This window comes from Bufo gargarizans, chromosome 7, assembly GCF_014858855.1.
Source record: "Bufo gargarizans isolate SCDJY-AF-19 chromosome 7, ASM1485885v1, whole genome shotgun sequence".
NCBI lineage: Eukaryota > Metazoa > Chordata > Amphibia > Anura > Bufonidae > Bufo > Bufo gargarizans.
The window spans coordinates 183571684-183590257 of record NC_058086.1 but is presented as its reverse complement, the minus strand read 5'-3'; the positions used below and the strand labels follow the sequence as shown (position 1 = coordinate 183590257).

The following is an 18574-nucleotide window of genomic DNA, read 5'->3' as shown; positions in this document are numbered from 1 at the left end:
ACAGTTAAACCTTTGTGACAGAACAGCTCAATATATTTTTTTTTTTAATAAAGGCCAATTGAAAAAATGATTTTTAGCCAAAAATGAGTAATATGCAATCATAAAAAAAAAAAAAAAACATAGCCTTTAAGCTGCCCAAACTCTGTTTTTAATCTACATATGAAAATGAAGATCACCATTACCTGTTTGGTTAATCATACAACTTACTATAAGGGCTCGTTCATAATGACCATAGGCCGTCCATGCCCGTGCTGCGGACCTCAAATTGCCGTCCGCGATGCACAGGCACCGGCAATTTAAATCCTGTATTGCAATGTGAACTCATTGACTTGAATGAGTCTGCGATGCGCAATATATGGCAAAAAATAGTCCTATTTTTTGCAGGGTGGAGGCACAGACCCTTCCGATCCGTGCCTTTGCTCTGTGCCATATCTTGCGGATTGCAGACCCATTTAAGTAAATGGGTCAATAAAATTGAATTCACACGGCTGGTGCCCATATATTGCGGAATAGCCATTTGCGGTTTCGCAATATAGGCCTGCGGTCGTGTGAATGGACCATATCAGTCATCGCATTCCGCATTTTGAGGATCGTCAAATCCTGCCCTCTGTAGAAATGTTCTATTCTTGACCGTTTTGCGGACAATAGGCATGTTCTATCCTTTGGTGGAACCACCTACTGGACATATAGATGTGGTCTGCACAGGGTGGGCTGTCCGCGTCTTTTGTGGCCCCACTGAAATAGTCATGTGAATGGACCCTAAATCCTAGAAAAAACCCAGACTTTGAGCAAGTGAACCTAGAAGAATTGATGCCGACTTGAAGGAAAAGGGCGCTCACACCGAATACTGATTGGCTTTAGATTCCTCTTTTGTTCATTAACTTTGCATTTTGTTAATTTGTAACAAACTATTAACACTCCTATTTATAAATATAATACTTTGCAGCTTTTTTTTACACACACCTGTCAAAAACATTTGCCCAATGTTGCATACTGATGGGATAGTCCATCAATATTTAACCCCTTTAAGTCGGTAAGTAAAGTCAGTCATACATGATCAACCTTATTCATGGTGTACTGAGAAGTTCTGCCTACCATATGTCGCGTCTCAGTACTGCACCATTTTCAAGAACCCTACTTATTGTGAATGGGAACCATCTTGTATGCATTCAAAGGCTAAAATCCTTCCTCTGTAATCACCTTAAAAACAGCTGACGGTTTGTTACAATGTATTAGTCAACACAACAGCTGAACCCTTTATGCTGCCGTCCTTTAGGCTCACAGAGGATTGCATATACTGGATGTTTTGTAAGAAGTGAAGACATGCATATGGTTGGGGGGGGGTGAACGTTCGTCACTATTCATATAGGTCGGCTGGGAGACTGGAGAGTGAGCAACAGGAAAATGGCCCGATCTCTGCACAATACAATTTCATCATAAGCTTCATGTCTGCAATGCATCCTATGAGAAATTTGTGTGGTAATTACCCACATAAGGAAGGGTGCATTCAGCAGGCAGGATGCAGCCAAGTACTTTGCAACCCTATTAGCTGAAGGAAGGAAAAAAAAAAAAAAAAAAAAAGAGAAGAAGAAGAAGATGGAAGGAACGCAGAGTGACAGCTTAATGGGCAGCGAGATAATGAATGCCAGGAGCTGACTAGCTAAGCCCAGAACTAGATCCCCAATCGTCATTTGTCTGCCAACATTGGAGGGCTCCTTCTGTGCTGCTGGCAAGGAGCGCTCGAAATTCCAGCAGAAGCATGCAATGTCATGGATGTTACAGCAACAACGCACCCATGTGAGATGCTACCATATGAGACGCCCATACGCAACCTATACAATTCATTCTGGCAACTTCGCTAGATACGTCCACATGTGAAATGAGCAGCTACGGAAATATAGAGGTGCACAGCTCGCCCGCGATTTTCTGCTGTGAAAACCCTGCGTGCAATACCCTCACTGCTAAATATTCGGCGTCAGGACCCAAATACCAACTCCAATGGCAAACCACAGATTACATTAAAACTATACTGCCGAAACTGAATCCATACGAGTCTGGATGCAAGAGGCAGGAGGAGTGAAGATTTCTGCAAGGAGTCTATTATTCTACAAACAAATTAAAATGACTGTAAAGGGGTTTTCTGAAATTGTAATACTGATGACCTATCCTCGGGATGCAGCTTCCGAGCGGTCTTACATTTGGACCATTTTCTACGCCTAAAACAGGCCCTCTTTTTTAGGCTTGGTATGAGGAGGGAGAAATTGCAGAACCGTTGCACCACAATCTGTGCCAGTAATAAGCCTTATTTAGGCGGATTTCAGCTTAGTAAATGACCCCTAATGTGTCTCGTTCCCGAGGTCTCACATACTCAGTAACGCAGTGCCTGCATCCACTTCCTGCTATTTTGAAGGCCAGACATTAAAGCCTCTATTACACTGGGCGCTTTCAGTCCAAATATCAGGAACAAGTGTTCATAGGAACGTTTGTTCCCAAAAACGGAAAACTGTGCTGCCAATCAGAAGATAAACGGGCAATTTGTTGGCATATTTGCATCATTCATTCAGAATGAATGATGCAGGATTGTCGGCAGAATATCTCCCCGTGTAACCAGGGACGTGCTGCCGATGTTTATTAGAACTGAATGGGGGTAGAATGATCGCAGCAGGAGTTATCCCTCCCCCAATTCACTTCACATCAGCCTGTTTAATAGGCCGTACCGAGCGCCGATCGATGTTTTTTTATCAACGATCGGCACTCGTCCTGCCAGAACATCCGTCAGTCTAACAGGGTAGTAAGAGTGAGCTCCCTGGAAGAAACTTCTCACCTGCGCAGCACGCAATTAGTGGAAGTTCTGAACGGGAATCGAAAGAGCAGCAGGGGGCGCCATGACCAGTACATAACAGCAATATTTAGACACAACTGAAAACATGTTCTTTTGCAACAACTAACAAAGAAATCGGCACAGAAAACCAAGCTGTGTGGGGGAAAAATAAAATTATAAAAATGACCATGTGCAAATAGAATATCCAAAATGCAAAACATAAAAGGATTTAGGAAGCAAAGAAAGTGCACGAAATATACAAGGGGGAACAAAACCTGATAACCCACCCGGGCCTAGTCTCCCATATAAAGAGACCCTCATCTTGAATACACAAAGCAGAAAAGGGTATACCTACAGTACAAAATAAACAAAGTAAGATACCACCCTATGCTAGCACACCTAAAATAGGATGTAGAGGGAAAATGGCGAAGGCCAGAGCTGTGTGAATTTTGGGGGTACTGAAGTTTTTGCTGTAGTGCAGGGCACTAACACTATAAAAAGTTGTTTTGAAGGATAATTTAAGGCTGTGAACACCATCGGGGGCAATTTTTGTATAACTGCATTTTACTCATTTAAACTATATTCTTATCAGTTTTTGTAGCTCCAATTAATTGCCCCTTTAAGGGGTTATCCCAGTAAATCATATTGCTGACCTATCCAATATTAGATTGGCTGGGGTCCTGGGGGTCCGTGTGCACGGCAGCCTCTTCCTAGGCCGTAAGACATCACTGTACATCAGTCACGTGGCTTAATTGCAGCTCAGCTCCATGGAAGGCAATGGGGCTGAGCTGTAATACCAAGCATAGCTGCTATACGATGTACGGCGCTGTGCTTGGAAAGCTGCCGGGAGCCTGCGTCGCTCACCGGAGCTCCAAGGAGCGCCGTGGCTGCCTGAAACAGCTGATCGGCAGGGGTGCCACGCATCAGACCCCTGCTGATGTGATAATGATGACCTATCCTGAGGATAGGCCATCGTTACTAATTCCCGGATAACAGCCCTTTAACGCAAGTAAGTAACAAGTACCTCCCAATTTCTCTACAAAAAGAGGTTCTGCAGCAACTTTATTGTGTAAGACATAAAATAAGTTGTAGTAACAATGGAGAACATGAGGAATGACCTTAGATTTGTGTGTAATACTGTATAGTATATACAGACATTATACCCAAGTAGGAGCTGAAAATTGTCAAATATTTCCTGCACAGTAAACACCACAAGATGACAGAACATAGAGGACGCCGTGTTCAGCTTCACCTTCCAGAGCCGAATACAAGATCTCTGTGCTCTGCTTCTCCTGGGCAGCTGTCCAAAATCCAACTCCCCGGCCGCCCGCTGACACACGTTTAATAAAGAGAGATGGAAGGTTCCCTGGGGGAACTACTTATAGCCTTCTTGTGAAGATCCATTTCACGTCATCAAATGGTTGAAAAAAAAAAGGCGGTATCCATAGAGTTAACGTTATCAGAGGACTGGAACCACAAGAGACTTGGTGGGTTTACTGAAAATGAAGACATCACAGAAGAGGCTACAGAGCAAGAATGGACTTTTTTGAGGGAACTTCCAATAAACCTGCACCCAATAAATACCTGTAAACGCAGCACATTAAAGGGGTCGTGCGGGATCCTAAAAATTGTCATTTAATTGTGTAAACCTCGTCTAGTCTCCTACAGAGCACTGTGGCGTACCTGCCACTTCAGTGCCATCCTCCCGCTGCTCTCCATTGTTTACAACCCAAACTTCCAGGTTGTGGGCGTAGATGAGCAGCAGCCACAACACTTCCTATAGTTCTGCACGATCAGAAAGCAATGTGACCGCCTACTACACCCACCATCATCCCCTTGCTGACTCCCCCTAATGTTTCCTCCCACACAGCTTTGATATGACAAGCAGTGAACTCTTCCTATCCTGCTTGTGGATCGAGAGCGTCGACCAGCGGTATTTATTCTCGGCATATTTGCCAGTTTGCGGCCGGATCTCTGCCGGTCCCTATTGTAGTTAAAAAGGGTTTTCCGAGATAGTTTTTTACTGATGACCTATTGTCTGCATAGGTTATCAGTATCTGATCTGTGGGGGTCGGACACCTGGAACCCCCACCGATCAGATGTTTGAGAAGGCAGTAAGGGTACTTTCACACTAGCGGTTTTCTTTTCCGGCATAGAGTTCCGTCACAGGGGCTCAATACCGGAAAAGAACTGATCAGTTTCATCCCCATGCATTCTGAATGGAGAGAAATCCGTTCAGGATGCATCAGGATGTCTTCAGTTCAGTCACTGAACGGCGTTTTGGACAGAGGAAATACCGCAGCATGCTGCAGTATTATTTCCGTTCAAAATTCCAGATCAGTTGCATTAATTTACATTGAAATGTATTAGTGCCAGATCCGGTAATGCGCAGACAGGTAAAATTGTGAAAAAAAAAATATATATATATATATATATATATATATATATATATATATATATATATATATATATATATATATATATATATATATATATATAACGGATCCGTTTCTACGGATGACATCCGGAGAGACGGATCCGTTCTTGCAATGCATTTGTAAGACGGATCCGCATCTGGATCAGTCTACAAATGCTGTCCGTTTGCATGCAGATTGCCAGATCACTCTGCCGCAAGTGTGAAAGTAGCCTAAGCTGCCTTCTCACAGCTTACCTAGCACAGCGCCGTACATTGTACAGTGGTCATGCTTGGTATTGCAGCTCAGCTCCATTCACTTCTATGGGGCTGAGCTGCGCCTAGGCCATGTGACCGATGAACGAGACGTCCTTGGCCTAGGAAAAGCAGAGAGAAGGCTGTTGTGCTAGTGCAGCTGCCTACTCAAACAGCTGATCGGCAGGAATCTCTGGTGTCAGACCCCCACAGATTAGATACTGATGACCTATATAGAGGATAGAATAGGTCATCTGTTTAAAAACCCTTTTAATGGAGCCATCAGGCATTTAGGTAGCATTCAGCAACTCCGGATCAAGAGAGCTCCAGCAGGCCGTTCCTTGCCGGATCTCTGTAACGCTAGTCTGAACCTAGCCTTGTGCTTTTCCTGCTTTCAACACATCGACAATGGACAGTTCCCATTCTACCTCACCTATTGCAACCTTGGCACGTTTCATGGCAGCAGGATAATCAATCAATTGTACTGACTTCACATCTGTGGTTTTAGGCTGGGTGGTCATGTCTGAGTAAATAAAATGTATTCCATGTGAAAATACCTATTCTGGAGTGTCTTTCCTTATGACACTGTTGTGCCATTCCTCTATTATTCCTACTAGAAAGTTTATGAACTGTCAGCTGGGTGTTGGGGGGGGGGGGAGGTGTCCCTGCGCACTCACACTGCACCAGCGCTGACAGTTTCAGACTGTGCAGGGTCACACCTCTTTGACAAGGAGAAGGTTAACATTCAATTGGCAATTTATTCATAAAGGTTAACATTCAATTGGAAATTTATTAATAAATCTATAGTATGAATTTGGGATGAGCGAATTTCATATTCATTCCTTCATAATAGAAGTCTATGGGCTGTATAACGGATCCGTCCAGTTTCCGTTATGCAGGAGAGGACTTCTATTATGAAGGAATGAATAACGGAATGCCTCTAAAGGCATTCCGTCATGGAATTGCGTTATGGTCCGTGGTAACGGAATCCATAACGCACTTCAGTAAATAGCACAACACGGACCCGCACACTTACTTCAAAATATGAAATTCGCTCATCCCTAGTATGAATAATAGAAGAACAGTACAACATATATATCAATCACAAGGTTGGAGTTTTTTCTTCAGAAGAAGATGCAGCACAAATCAGCAAACTAAAGGAGCTGTGGTTTTAGACACAAATGAGGAGAGGGCGCCATTCACTTGATGGATATTCAGCTCCCGCTTTACAGCTTGCCTGGAGCTCAGCTGCCATAGAAACAGTGTTTAATCCCCTTTTTCATGCATCATGCAGAGACATTAAGAGGAATTGTGCTTCACTACTGACACCGCCGGTGGCATCTACAACGCAGATGACAGGAGCATCACAGACCTCGTGTACAGAGACGTTTCCACCTAGAGATCCAGCTGGCCTCTGCTCTAGTGTCTGGCTACTGCTAGCAAAGCAGTCACATAACAAGGACATCACATCAGTCCTTGAACACATAATTACCTCCTAGTTGTTTAGTGGCCTCAGCTCCAAATCTCCTGCATAAACAGAGTAAAAGGCTATGGACACCTTTGGGGGCAATGTCTTATTATTGCATTGTACTCATTTTGGACTAAAAATCCTTTTTTCATTTGGTCTTTATTAAAAATGTTGAACCCTTTTCTCTGTACAGTCTTGAGATTCTCTAGTAACCTGCTGTCTGTTTTCCCTCTGTTTAATCAGTAAGCTCAGCTGTCGGCTCCATATCTCTGACCTACTAAACACTCATTATAGCTCAATTCTTATCTTACAAGTGTTTATGACCTTTTTGTAAGTGAGAAGGGTTATTGGGTTATTGTTTAGTTATTGTTATTGTTTAGTGAGAAGGGTTATTAGAGGACAGGCTCAAAGTAAAAAGTACCATTCTCAAAGCAAGACAAACAGCAAACCCTTTGTGATAGAACGGCTCAATATTTTTAATAAAGACCAATTGAAAACAAATATATTTTTAGCCCAAAATAAGTAAAAGGCAATAATAAAAAGGTGCAAATAGTCTTTAAATGATTGCTTCTGCCCAGAAGCAAAGTTGTCATCGCCAAAAAAACTTACTTCATGTTCTTTGAGAACAGTCCTATAGAAATTAAGGAGGGAGGTGTCAGGGACGTTCCCGCAACAGTGAGTGGCAGGAGATCGGTGAGACTAGCAACACATGGTTTGATCTGACATGTTTTCCTTGTGGATCAATAGGCGCCTGTGTCGTTTCTGGTAATGGTCTCACCCCTTGCCTCCAGGTGTTGCTTATGTGGTCATTTAACCTTCCTTATTTATTGTTGCTTCTCCCACAATGCTGTGCTGTTTATTGCTTCAGTTGTGGATCTCGGCGGAGTTCCTGGTGCTTCCATAACCCTCTTTGAAGTTAAGTCTTTCCTTTCCCTTTTTGTATTTTGTTTGGGTTCTGTGTGTTGCATTTCCCTATTGTTTGTATTAGGCGGGAAGGAGACTCCTGTTCGTCCTTCCTTTTGGAGGAACAGGTAGTCTCGTCCCTGCCATTAGTACCAGGGTCCTATAGGGCTAGAAAGGACTCTAGTTATTCCTGCATATGAACACACCCACCTCTGGGGTCTGTTCATACTGGTAGTCAGTCACGATTTTGGTTAGAGTTTTACTAGGAGGTGTCCATCATCCTTCCCTAGTTCTCAAGCCTGATTCCCTGTTCCCCCCTTCCCTCTTATGCTCGGTGTGGTGTTTTCCTCCCACACTGAAGCTTGACAGGCGGCTGCACAATCCAGCACTTTGCGGGCTCTATTCTAAGTATAAGTGTGGATCACAGAGGTGCAAGGACCTGCCCCTATCAGACATTTGGGGCATATTCTAAAGATATGCCCACAATGTACAGTATAAGATGGGAATACCCATTTAACTCAAAATGACTCATTTACAAATGATTAAAGTGGATTTTTGGCCAAATTAGATATCTGCAGAGGCAATTAAGTACACCATGGGCGAATGAGCAGCAGAATGGTCAGATATACTCCTGGCGGTTTGGGGGGGGGGGGGGGGAACAATATCCAGCTGACAGGTTTGCTTTAAAATCAAGATAAAGGACAAAAACAGTATACGGTAATGGCTTCAGACAATAAGAATTTAGATATGTCCAAGCAGAGGATTTGCCCAAAATACCCAAGTGTAAAGGAGGCCCTACAGCAGACTGGTAACACTTTTAGTGTTGTGACGGGAACTGGAAATAGACAGCAGAAACTGGGCCCTAACAAAACAGCAGCAGTGGAGGGGAGAAGTCGGTGAAGCAGGGTATATATCTTCTTTCATGTTTTTAAGCCCATTTTAATCCCCAATATATATATATATATATATATTTTTTTTTATTAGCTGGAGCACTCCTTATTTTAGTTTAAAGGGGTGATTCACCCTCAGGAGCCTTTCGAGCAGACACCCCAGTGTGGCTGGACCTGTGAAGGCAATCACACTTATCTGATCCCTGCTGCCGAGTTGCCAAATTTCCCCCCCCCCCCTCACGTCATTGCAGCTCTCCCTGCGTCAACATCCTGCTTGACATGGGTCACGTGGGCACTGCAGCCACTGACTGGGTGTAGCGGTGACTTGTCCCCCATGCATCATGTTACAGGGTCATGTGACATATAGGAGACAAGCCACCATTGCAGCGGATGCTGACGCAGGGAGACTTGAGAGCTGCAGCGGATCAAAGGGAATGAGGGAGGCAGAACCCAGCGACAGGGATCAGGTAAGTAGTGATGAGCGAACTTCTGTTTTAAGTTCGGCGTCCGGTTAGCGGAGAATCCCGATATGGATTCCGACTTCCGTTGTGGTCGCGGAATCAATAATCGGCCATTATTGATTCCGCTACCACGGACCACAACGGAAGTCGGAATCCATATCGGGATTCTCCGCTAACCGGAAGCCGAACTTTAGACGCCGAACTTAAAACAGAAGTTCGCTCATCACTACAGGTAAGTAATATTCCAACAGCAGATCCAGCCATGCTGTCTGAAGGAACCCCAGGGGTGAACAAACCCTTTAATGCTCATTTGTGAGTGAGATTTTGGGGACCTTGGAACAAATTGCTAGTTTCGCACCTCGAATATAATAACTGGAGGAACCTCTGTAATGTATATAACCATCAGGGCTCCACAGATGGAAAAAGAATTCAAACACATTTACTACATAGACAGCACTTACGACTCGAGTTCCGATACAGCAGGAAAGGTTCATGAAGCTGAAATTCAAGGTCCTTATTGATGGGCTCCACCAAATTGTTCATATTAAGCCTATTCATTATTGTGAAACCATGGCGTGGTGACGCTGATCTACAAGGAGAAATGAGAGGATGCGCCTTAGACTGCAGTAAGTTCCCGAACAGGCATTTTTTTATATTAAAATTTAAAAATATTCATCAGTTTTGTTTCCGCAACTCTGATGCAGATCTATGTGACTCCAGGTTTACAGATTACAAACACACCCTATGTGCAGGCTGATACTGCAGTCAAGTATTGCTCCTTCTCCGGAGCACTGTGGGGGTGTTGTTGGTCACAGCATGTTCATTTTCTCTCGGAAATCACAGCCTAAACAGGAGCAATGGGGAGCTTTCAAATACAACACCCTGCGAGCTCTGCAAGTCCTCCTGCTGCCATGTCAGAGCAAGCAAAGCTGCTTTCCCACTGCATCTGCAGCGCCCCTGAGCCACATGTGCCAGAAAAGTGTCAGTCTGCTGAGCTATTCCCTAGACCAGGCATGCTCAACCTGCGGCCCTCCAGCTGTTGTAAAACTACAACTCCCACAATGCCCTGCTGTAGGCCGATAGCTGTAGACCAGGGATGGCCAACCTGAGGCTCTCCAGCTGTTGCAAAACTACAACTCCCAGCATGCCCAGACTGCCTACAGCTATTAGCCTACAGCAGGGCATGCTGGGAGTTGTAGTTTTGCAACAGCTGGAGGGCCGCAGGTTGAGCATGCCTACCCTAGATAGAGGCATCCAGTAATTGTAAAGTAATGGCAACAAGAGCAGTGTCAGAAAGGTGAGTAGTGATATTTTTAACCCCTTTCATCTCTCCTTTTTTTTTTTTATATTCCCCTTTATGGAAATACTAATTAATCATTAAAATGAGAACATTTCATTTGAAGCATTTCACCCAGTTTCAAGAGGTTGTCCGGGAATACATCATTTCTAACAGGTGCCGGCATCCGGCCTCCCCTACTGAAAGGATGATACCTGCTCCCCACCTCTCCACTGACTCCCACGTCTCCATCTTCTGGTCCGTGGCTCGTTTTCTTCCTCCCCAGCATTGAACATGGTAACCCAATTCTCTTCAGTCAACTGCTGGCTTCAGCGGTGATGTGTCCCTGGTGGCATTTCCGTAGGGGTTTAGAACATGTTCACATCACCACTAGTTATTTCCGTTCTTTCGCTCCGTTAGTGGAGCAGAACAACAAAAATAACAGAAGTGCCGAAAAGACCACGCTGACTATAATGAGGTCTATTCGGGGAGAAAGAAAATAAGCCACAGATTGGAAGATGGAGATGCGGGAGCCAGCATGAAGGACCGGAGCAGGTAAGTATGATCCTTTCAGTAGGGGACCTGTTAGAAATTATGTATTCTCGACAACCCCTTTAAAAGGTTCCATCCACGTCTTCCTTCTATTCTATCGGTATAAACCCTTATCTACTCACAGCTCATCTCTTAGCTCTTCTTCTGGTTAAGAACTCTATGGGTTCAGTTTTTGTGCCTCGAAATCCTGATCAACAGCACAGCAGTGGAAGAAGAGTGCAGCTGAAGAAAGAAACTGCTGTACTGGCAGAGGAAAGCCTCATAACGGCAGCAAAATAAACCCGCCACTTGGTTTTCCAGTAGTAGAAAAGCGATACGACCACACTACTACATGGATAGATTTAATAAATACTCTCCCCATAGCGACCTACTTATTATTTTGGCTATGCCTAAACCGTGTTCCATTTTGCTGTATTATATCTTTGCGAAAGATTTATTAAGGGTTTAGCTAGTTTTTTGGTGCAAAAAAGTTTCTAAGAGGAGGTAAAGTCAAGACTTGACAATGGATGTCGTATATCTGGACTTCTCCAAAGCATTTGACACTGTACCGCAGAAAAGGTTAGCATATAAAATGAGAATGCTCGGACTGGGAGAAAACGTCTGCATGTGGGTAAGTAACTGGCTGAGGAATAGAAAACAGAGGGTGGTTATTAACGGTACACACTCAGATTGGGTCACTGTCACTAGTGGGGTACCTCAGGGGTCAGTATTGGGCCCTATTCTCTTCAATATATTTATTAATGATCTTGTAGAAGGCTTGCACAGTAAAGTATAAATTTTCGCAAATGACACTAAACTGTATAAAGTAATTGACACTGAAGAGGACAATATACTGCTACAGAGGGATCTGGATAGATTGGAGGCTTGGGCAGATAAGTGGCAGATGAGGTTTATAACTGACAAATGTAAGGTTATACACATGGTAAGGAATAATACAAGTCACCCGTACATACTAAATGGTAAAACACTCGGTAACACTGACATGGAAAAGGATCTAGGAATTTTTATAAACAGCAAACTAAGCTGCAAAAACCAGTGTCCGGCAGCTGCTGCCAAGGCCAATAAGACAATGGGTTGCATCAAAAGGGGCATAGATGCCCGTGACGAGAACATAGTCCTACCACTTTACAAATCACTGGTCAGACCACACATGGAGTACTGTGTACAGTTCTGGGCTCCTGTGAACAAGGCAGACATAGCAGAGCTGGAGAGGGTTCAGAGGAGGGAAACTAAAATAATAACTGGAATGGGGCAACTACAGAACCCTGGAAGATTATCAACATTAGGGTTATTCACTTTAGAAAAAAAGATGAGGGGAGATCTAATTACTATGTATAAATATATCAGGGGTCAGTACAGAGATCACTCCCATTATCTATTTATCCCCAGGACGGTGACTGACGAGGGGACATCCTCTGCGCCTGGAGGAAAGAAGGTTTGTACACAAACATAGAAGAGGATTCTTTACGGTAAGAGCAGTGAGACTATGGAACTCTCTGCCTGAGGAGGTGGTGATGGTGAGTACAATAAAGGAATTCAAGAGGGGCCTGGATGTATTTCTGGAGTGTAATAATATTACAGGCTATAGCTACTAGAGAGGGGTCGTTGATCCAGGGAGTTATTCTGATTGCCTGATTGGAGTCGGGAAATAATTTTTTCCCCATTATGTGGGGAAAATTGATTCTACCTCAGTTTTTTTTTTTTTTTTTGCCTTCCTCTCGATCAACTTGCAGGATAACAGGCCGAACTGGATGGACAAATGTCTTTTTTCGGCCTTATAAACTATGTTACTAAATTTCACAATTTATATCAACTCAGCTTTCTTGCAAAATATGTCAAATCTACTACATAGCATGCAAATTTGGAGCTTCTTGTGTATTTTTACACTGTCTAAATGTGAACTGCAGGGCTAACCCGCTTAAAGGGGTAATCACATCTTATACACCATTAAATGGGTTATCCAATACTGTTTAACAGACCTATTCATAGTGGCTGAGCCCACAATGGGGTTCATTCTTACCTGGTGCCCATTGCAGCTGCATCACTCCATGGGCGCCCTCGGGTCTCTGAGAATCAGCCTCCTGTTGAGGGGCGTCATGTGACCACATCACTGGCTGCAGCTGTGACCTGTCACCCATGCCGTTTGTCCATGGGTCACTGCTGCATGGGTGACAGGTCACCCATGCAGCCAGTGATTGGCTGCAGTGGTCACGTGACACCCGTCAACAGAATATTGATTCCCAGGGATCCAGGACCTGCCAAGGGGGCCCGTGTAGCGATGCAGCCAAAATTCAGCGAGGGAAACCAGGTAAATATGAACTCCACCACGGGTCCGGCCACTCTGAAAAGGCTTGTTAAAAAAAAAATTGTCTTCGATAGGAGCAGGTCCCAGGAGCAGGTTTTTATTCGGTTTCGATACCATGAAAAAGTATTGCGATACTCGATACCACGCGAAAAAAAAAGCCACCTGCATTCCACATTTTAAAAAACGGCGAATCACGCGGTTTTTATTATTTTTTTCTGTTCCGGCGTTCACCGCATAGATTTTTTTTATATTTTAATAGTTTTCTGACGTGGCGATTTGTAATATGTTTATTATTTCTACATTTTATATGTGAAATTGGGAAAGGAGGCGATTCATACTTAATATTTTGGTGGGTTTTTTCTGTTTTGTTTTTTTGTGGGGGGTGGCGTTGAGAGGGGCCAGCGCACTGTGCCACCAATGATTTTAATTGGGGGGGGGGGGGGGGGGGGGGGGGTTGAGGAGCGCGCACTGCGCCACCAATGATGATTACCCCTTAAGGCCTCTTTCACACGACCGTTTTTTTTTTCCGTTTTGCGGGCCGTTTTTTGCGGTCCGTATACGGTCCGTATACGGAACCATTCATTTCAATGGTTCCGCAAAAAAAACGGAATGTACTCCGTGTGCATTCCGTTTCCGTATTTCCGTTTTTCCGTTCCGTTTAAAGATAGAACATGTCCTATATTTGGCCGCAAATCACGTTCCGTGGCTCCATTAAAGTCTATGGGTCCGCAAAAAAACGGAATGCATACGGAAATGCATCCGTATGTCTTCCGTATCCGTTCCGTTTTTTGCGGAACCATCTATTGAAAATGTTATGCCCAGCCCAATTTTTAATATGAAATTACTGTATACTGTATTTGCCATACGGAAAAACGGAACGGAACAACGGAACGGAAACGGAACCACAACGGAAGCAAAAAACGGAACAACGGATCCGTGAAAAACGGACCGCAAAACACTGAAATGGACATACTGTCGTGTGAAAGAGGCCTAATACAGGAGGCGGGTACTGGCAGATCAGCGGCAGATCAGTGATGCACCTGAGGGGTTAACTGTCGCTGATCGCAGCTCCCCGTCAGGGGCAGGGTGCCAGCAATGCGTTTCTGCTGCCGGCACCCGCCTCCTTTATTATGTGTTAAAGACTACTTTTCCTGGGTCCAGAGTTTCAGTATTAGGCTACACAGCGCGGCGCCCAGAGATGTCCCTGCACTTACTATTATTCCTGGGCGCCGCTCCTTTCGCCCGCAGTGCCCCATTACTGTCTCCTCTCCTGCTCCATATGCTAATTACTATCTGAGCAATGGGGAGGAGATATCAGCTTCTCTAGTGGGCGTTCCTTCTCCCTGGCTGTAGCGCTGACCAATCACAGCGCAGCACAGGGAAAAGGAACACCCAGGAGAGAAGCTGATGTCTCCTCCCCATTGCTCCGATAGTAATTAGCATATGGAGCAGGAGAGGAGACAGTAATGGGGCACAGTGGGTGAACGGAGCGGCGCCCAGGACTAATATTAAGTGCTGGGACATCTCTGGGCGCCGCTCTGTGTAGGAAAAGTCCTATCATTGGTGGCGCAGTGCGCCCGCCCCTCTCTCCGTTCATTAGTGGCAGCAAAGGGGGGAGGGAGACACAGCTTCCTTTCTCCCCTGTGCTGCTGAGAGAACATGAGCGCGCTGACAGCAGTGCGTTCATGTTCAGAGATACTAGACTGCGCAGCCCAGTATTGAAAAAATGAAAATCCCGGTATCGTATCGATACCGGGACAAAAGTATTGATTTGGTATCAAAATTTCGATACCCGCAACAACACTAGGTGGGACCCGCACCGATCTTTCGAACGGGCCCCAGAAGGGAAGGGAGAGCAGCCATGCATGCATGGACGTCCTCCATTCTCTAGTATGGGAGTTCCATAAAATAGCCGAACACTGGCTTGGCGATTCACAGCATTCCCATAGAAGCTTAAGGCTATGTTCACATCACCACTAGTCATTTCCATTGTCCTGCTCTGTTAGAGAAGCAGAACAACAAAAATAACAGAAGTACTGAAACCAAAAGACTGGAAAAGACGCCACCAACTATAGGGAGGTCAGTTCGGTTTCCTTTCAGATGCCTGTATGCAGGACTTTTTAGTCCTCTCTTTTTTGGTGGAATCTGCAACGGAGGCGCTTCTAACACAAATGTGAACATGCCCTAATGGACATGCGTAGAAATGGTAAAGTTGTATAATACATACCTTGTATAGACAAATAAGGTGCCCTCCATGTCAGTTTTCTCCTGCAATGAACATAAAACACAAAGTGAGAGCAAAGCTTAAACCCTGGAACTTTGAGCAATTCCTACAAGCCTCCAATGCAAAGAGGCAAACTTTACTTTAATGATATGATGTGAAAAAGTTGCACAGAACAAGTTGAGTCATTTTTGATCAAAAGGTGACAACGTCGTCATCTATCAGGCAATCTGAAAACCAAAGACGAGCTAAACCGGGCATCGCAGGGGATCCTGTGGGTGAAGCTGGCCATTGATTGGCGGTGACATGCATGAAGGCGGCACATCACACTTCTGGTCCAGGTGGATCTCAACTGCCCAAACTTTTGTTTATGGCAGTGATGGCTAACCTTGGCACTCCAGCTGTGGTGAAACTACAACTCCCAGCATGCTCCATTTATTTCTATAGAGTTCTGAGAGCAGACAAGCAAGGGGGCATCTTGGGAGATGTAGTTTTACCACAGCTGGAGTGCCAAGGTTAGCCATCACTGGTTTATGGGATGACAAGCTGCTCCCAGAGGTGTCTGTCAGCAGCTTTTTCTAATCCCCCCCCCCCCCCCCCAGAACACATGTACGAATGCAAGTATGCATGTTGTCTGTGGGTAAAGATTGCACAAAAGAAATAAAATAGAGCACAAAATGCAATGTACCCATACACAGGAATGCTTGGCATGCATCTTCCCTAAACGGGGAACAGCTTGTGTAATTCTTCCCCTGAGCTACCCTGTGTGTGCTTTCCTCCCTATCTATATCATGTGTAAGCTGTCCTCGCTGGAGGCATTCTACCCCTCTCCACACTCTGATCTGCCATGTACAACCTCCTCCCCCTACCAGCTGCTGTCTCTTAAAAAAACAAAACACACTTATCATGCAGGTTAAAGGGGTATTCCGGTTGTCCCCTATCCATTAGATCGGTCGGGGACCTACTGTTCACAAAAACAGGGGCCCAGTAACCACTGTAGCCCCCCCCCCCCCCCCCCGAAATGAAATGAACAGAGTGGTCATTAGGGCATGCGTGTGGCCACTCCGTTCATTTCCATGGGAATTCTGGAGATAACAGGGCGCTGTACTCAAGGGCCTCAGGAACTCCAGTAGAAATGAATGGAACGGCCATGCACACGTGTAACTGGCTGCTCCATTTATTTCAGGGAGTCTGCAGGGGCACCCGTTCTCGTGATCAGTGGGGGTCCCAGCAGTAGGATCCACCAATCTAAAAGTTATCCCCTGGCCTATCCTAACAACCGGGATATCCCCAAGACGCAAGCTACCATTGTGCAGTCTACACGCACATCCCCAGTGCTGATCAGCATGGACCTGTACGGGAACAGCACAAGACCATGGTCATGGTTTGGTGGTGACATCTGATCTGAGACAGGCTGCTCCCAGAAGTGTCCCCCCCCCCCCATTCAGAAGACAGGAATGCCCTGCCCAGAATCGGGAGGGCCAGCTATTGAAAGTCCATGGCCAGGCTTACTTGTAAAGGTTCTCAGACAGAAAAGCAGGGGCACTGTAGGGTTTTGGTTTGTGCGCCCGCGTTTCCACCACATGCGGTAATAATAAGATACACACAATTACCAGTATCAGTACTGGTGCCCAGTGGTGTGCCCCTCACTAATTCCACCATACACATGACAGGGCATCATGCATATGGACCAGAGGGCACACTGGAGGCAAGGTAACATGCCTGGCACTAGTACCAGGGCGGTGCTGGGCACCATTACCAGCTGCCCGCCTCACTCACCCACTCGTTAGCCTTGGCGCTGAAGCTATAGAGGGCAACCTGCCCGGAGACGTCAATGATGGTGCTGATGTACGGGTCATTCCGCCGGAGAGCGGCCAAACTCATCTCCTGCTCCACTTTACTCCTCGCCTCCATCTTGGCCCCGGAGAGTACGACCTGTGCACCATCTTAAACGTTCCCTGACTACCGGGAGCCGAACACAACGTTCCGACCGCAGAACGGTTCCGGCCAGAGGGAGTCAAGGAAGTCTGTGGAAAGCCGGGGCGGCCATTGTAAAGTGCAGTGGTGATGTCTGACCAGCTGTGTCATTGTAAAGTGCAGGAGCTGCTGTGTGTCAGTGCTGATATCTGACCAGCTGTGTCATTGTAAAGTGCAGGAGCTGCTGGAAATGGGGCTCCACCATGAACCCCAACAGAAAGTGCTATAAGGCTATGTTCACACAGTGAATCCGCCACCTATTCTGCAGCAGCAACGTCTGCGTTTTTCAGTTTTAATCCCACAGACCTCCTTGCAATTTGGGGCTCATGCACACGAACGTATGTATTTTGTGGTCCGCAAAACATGGATCATCAAAAAAAAACATGACATCCAGGTGACGTCCGTGTTACATCCGTCCGTTTTTTGCAAACACTACTACGATGAGTTTCCATGGGGTTTCTCTCCGTGCCTCCACACCACAAAAAAAATTGAACGTTCTAATTTTTTTTTGCAGTGCGGACGGATCATATGGAGAACAAAAAAAATAAAAATTATTCCCAGAAAATAAAGGACTGTACAGAACGCTGTAGGGTCTTTGGCAGAACTTTGTAGATGAGGGGATCTGGTAACTGAAATAAGAAGGCAGGTCCTAGAGCTCCCACTGAAGAGCCCCAAGGAGGGGAAGATAGGCTACTTTCACACTTGCGGCAGAGGAATCCGGCAGACAGTTCCGTCACCGGAACTGCCTGCCGGATCCGTCAGAACGCATGCAAACTGATGGCATTTGTCAGACTGATCCATCTTACAAATGCATTAAAATGCTGGATTCGTCTTTCCGGTGTCATCCAGAAAAACGGATCCGGCATTTATTTTTTGCAAATTTTTTCTGTCTGCGCATGTGGCATTCCAGCAAGTGTTCCGGATTTTGGGCCGGAGATAAAACTGTAGCATGCTGCGGTATTATCTCCGTCCTGAACAGTCAAAAAGACTGAACTGAAGACGTCCTGATGCATCCTGATCGGATTGCTCTCT

At 45.4% G+C, this 18574-nt stretch overlaps 1 protein-coding gene across 2 annotated transcripts in view; it reads right to left on the bottom strand.

The window, feature by feature from the left end:
- Positions 1-17503, bottom strand: part of DCP1A (decapping mRNA 1A) — a 63882-nt gene extending 46379 nt beyond the window's left edge. Inside the window, exons 1-3 of one of the 2 annotated variants that reach the window (XM_044301955.1) lie at positions 17345-17503; positions 15572-15612; positions 9673-9800 (exon numbers count right to left, since the gene is read on the bottom strand). In XM_044301955.1, coding sequence (XP_044157890.1) covers positions 9673-9800; positions 15572-15612; positions 17345-17479 — 304 coding nt within the window. In that variant the 5' untranslated portion in view covers positions 17480-17503. The remainder of the gene's footprint in view (positions 1-9672; positions 9801-15571; positions 15613-17344) is intronic. The other variant, XM_044301957.1, reaches the window with a different exon arrangement.
- Between the last annotated feature and the right edge of the window lie 1071 nt (positions 17504-18574).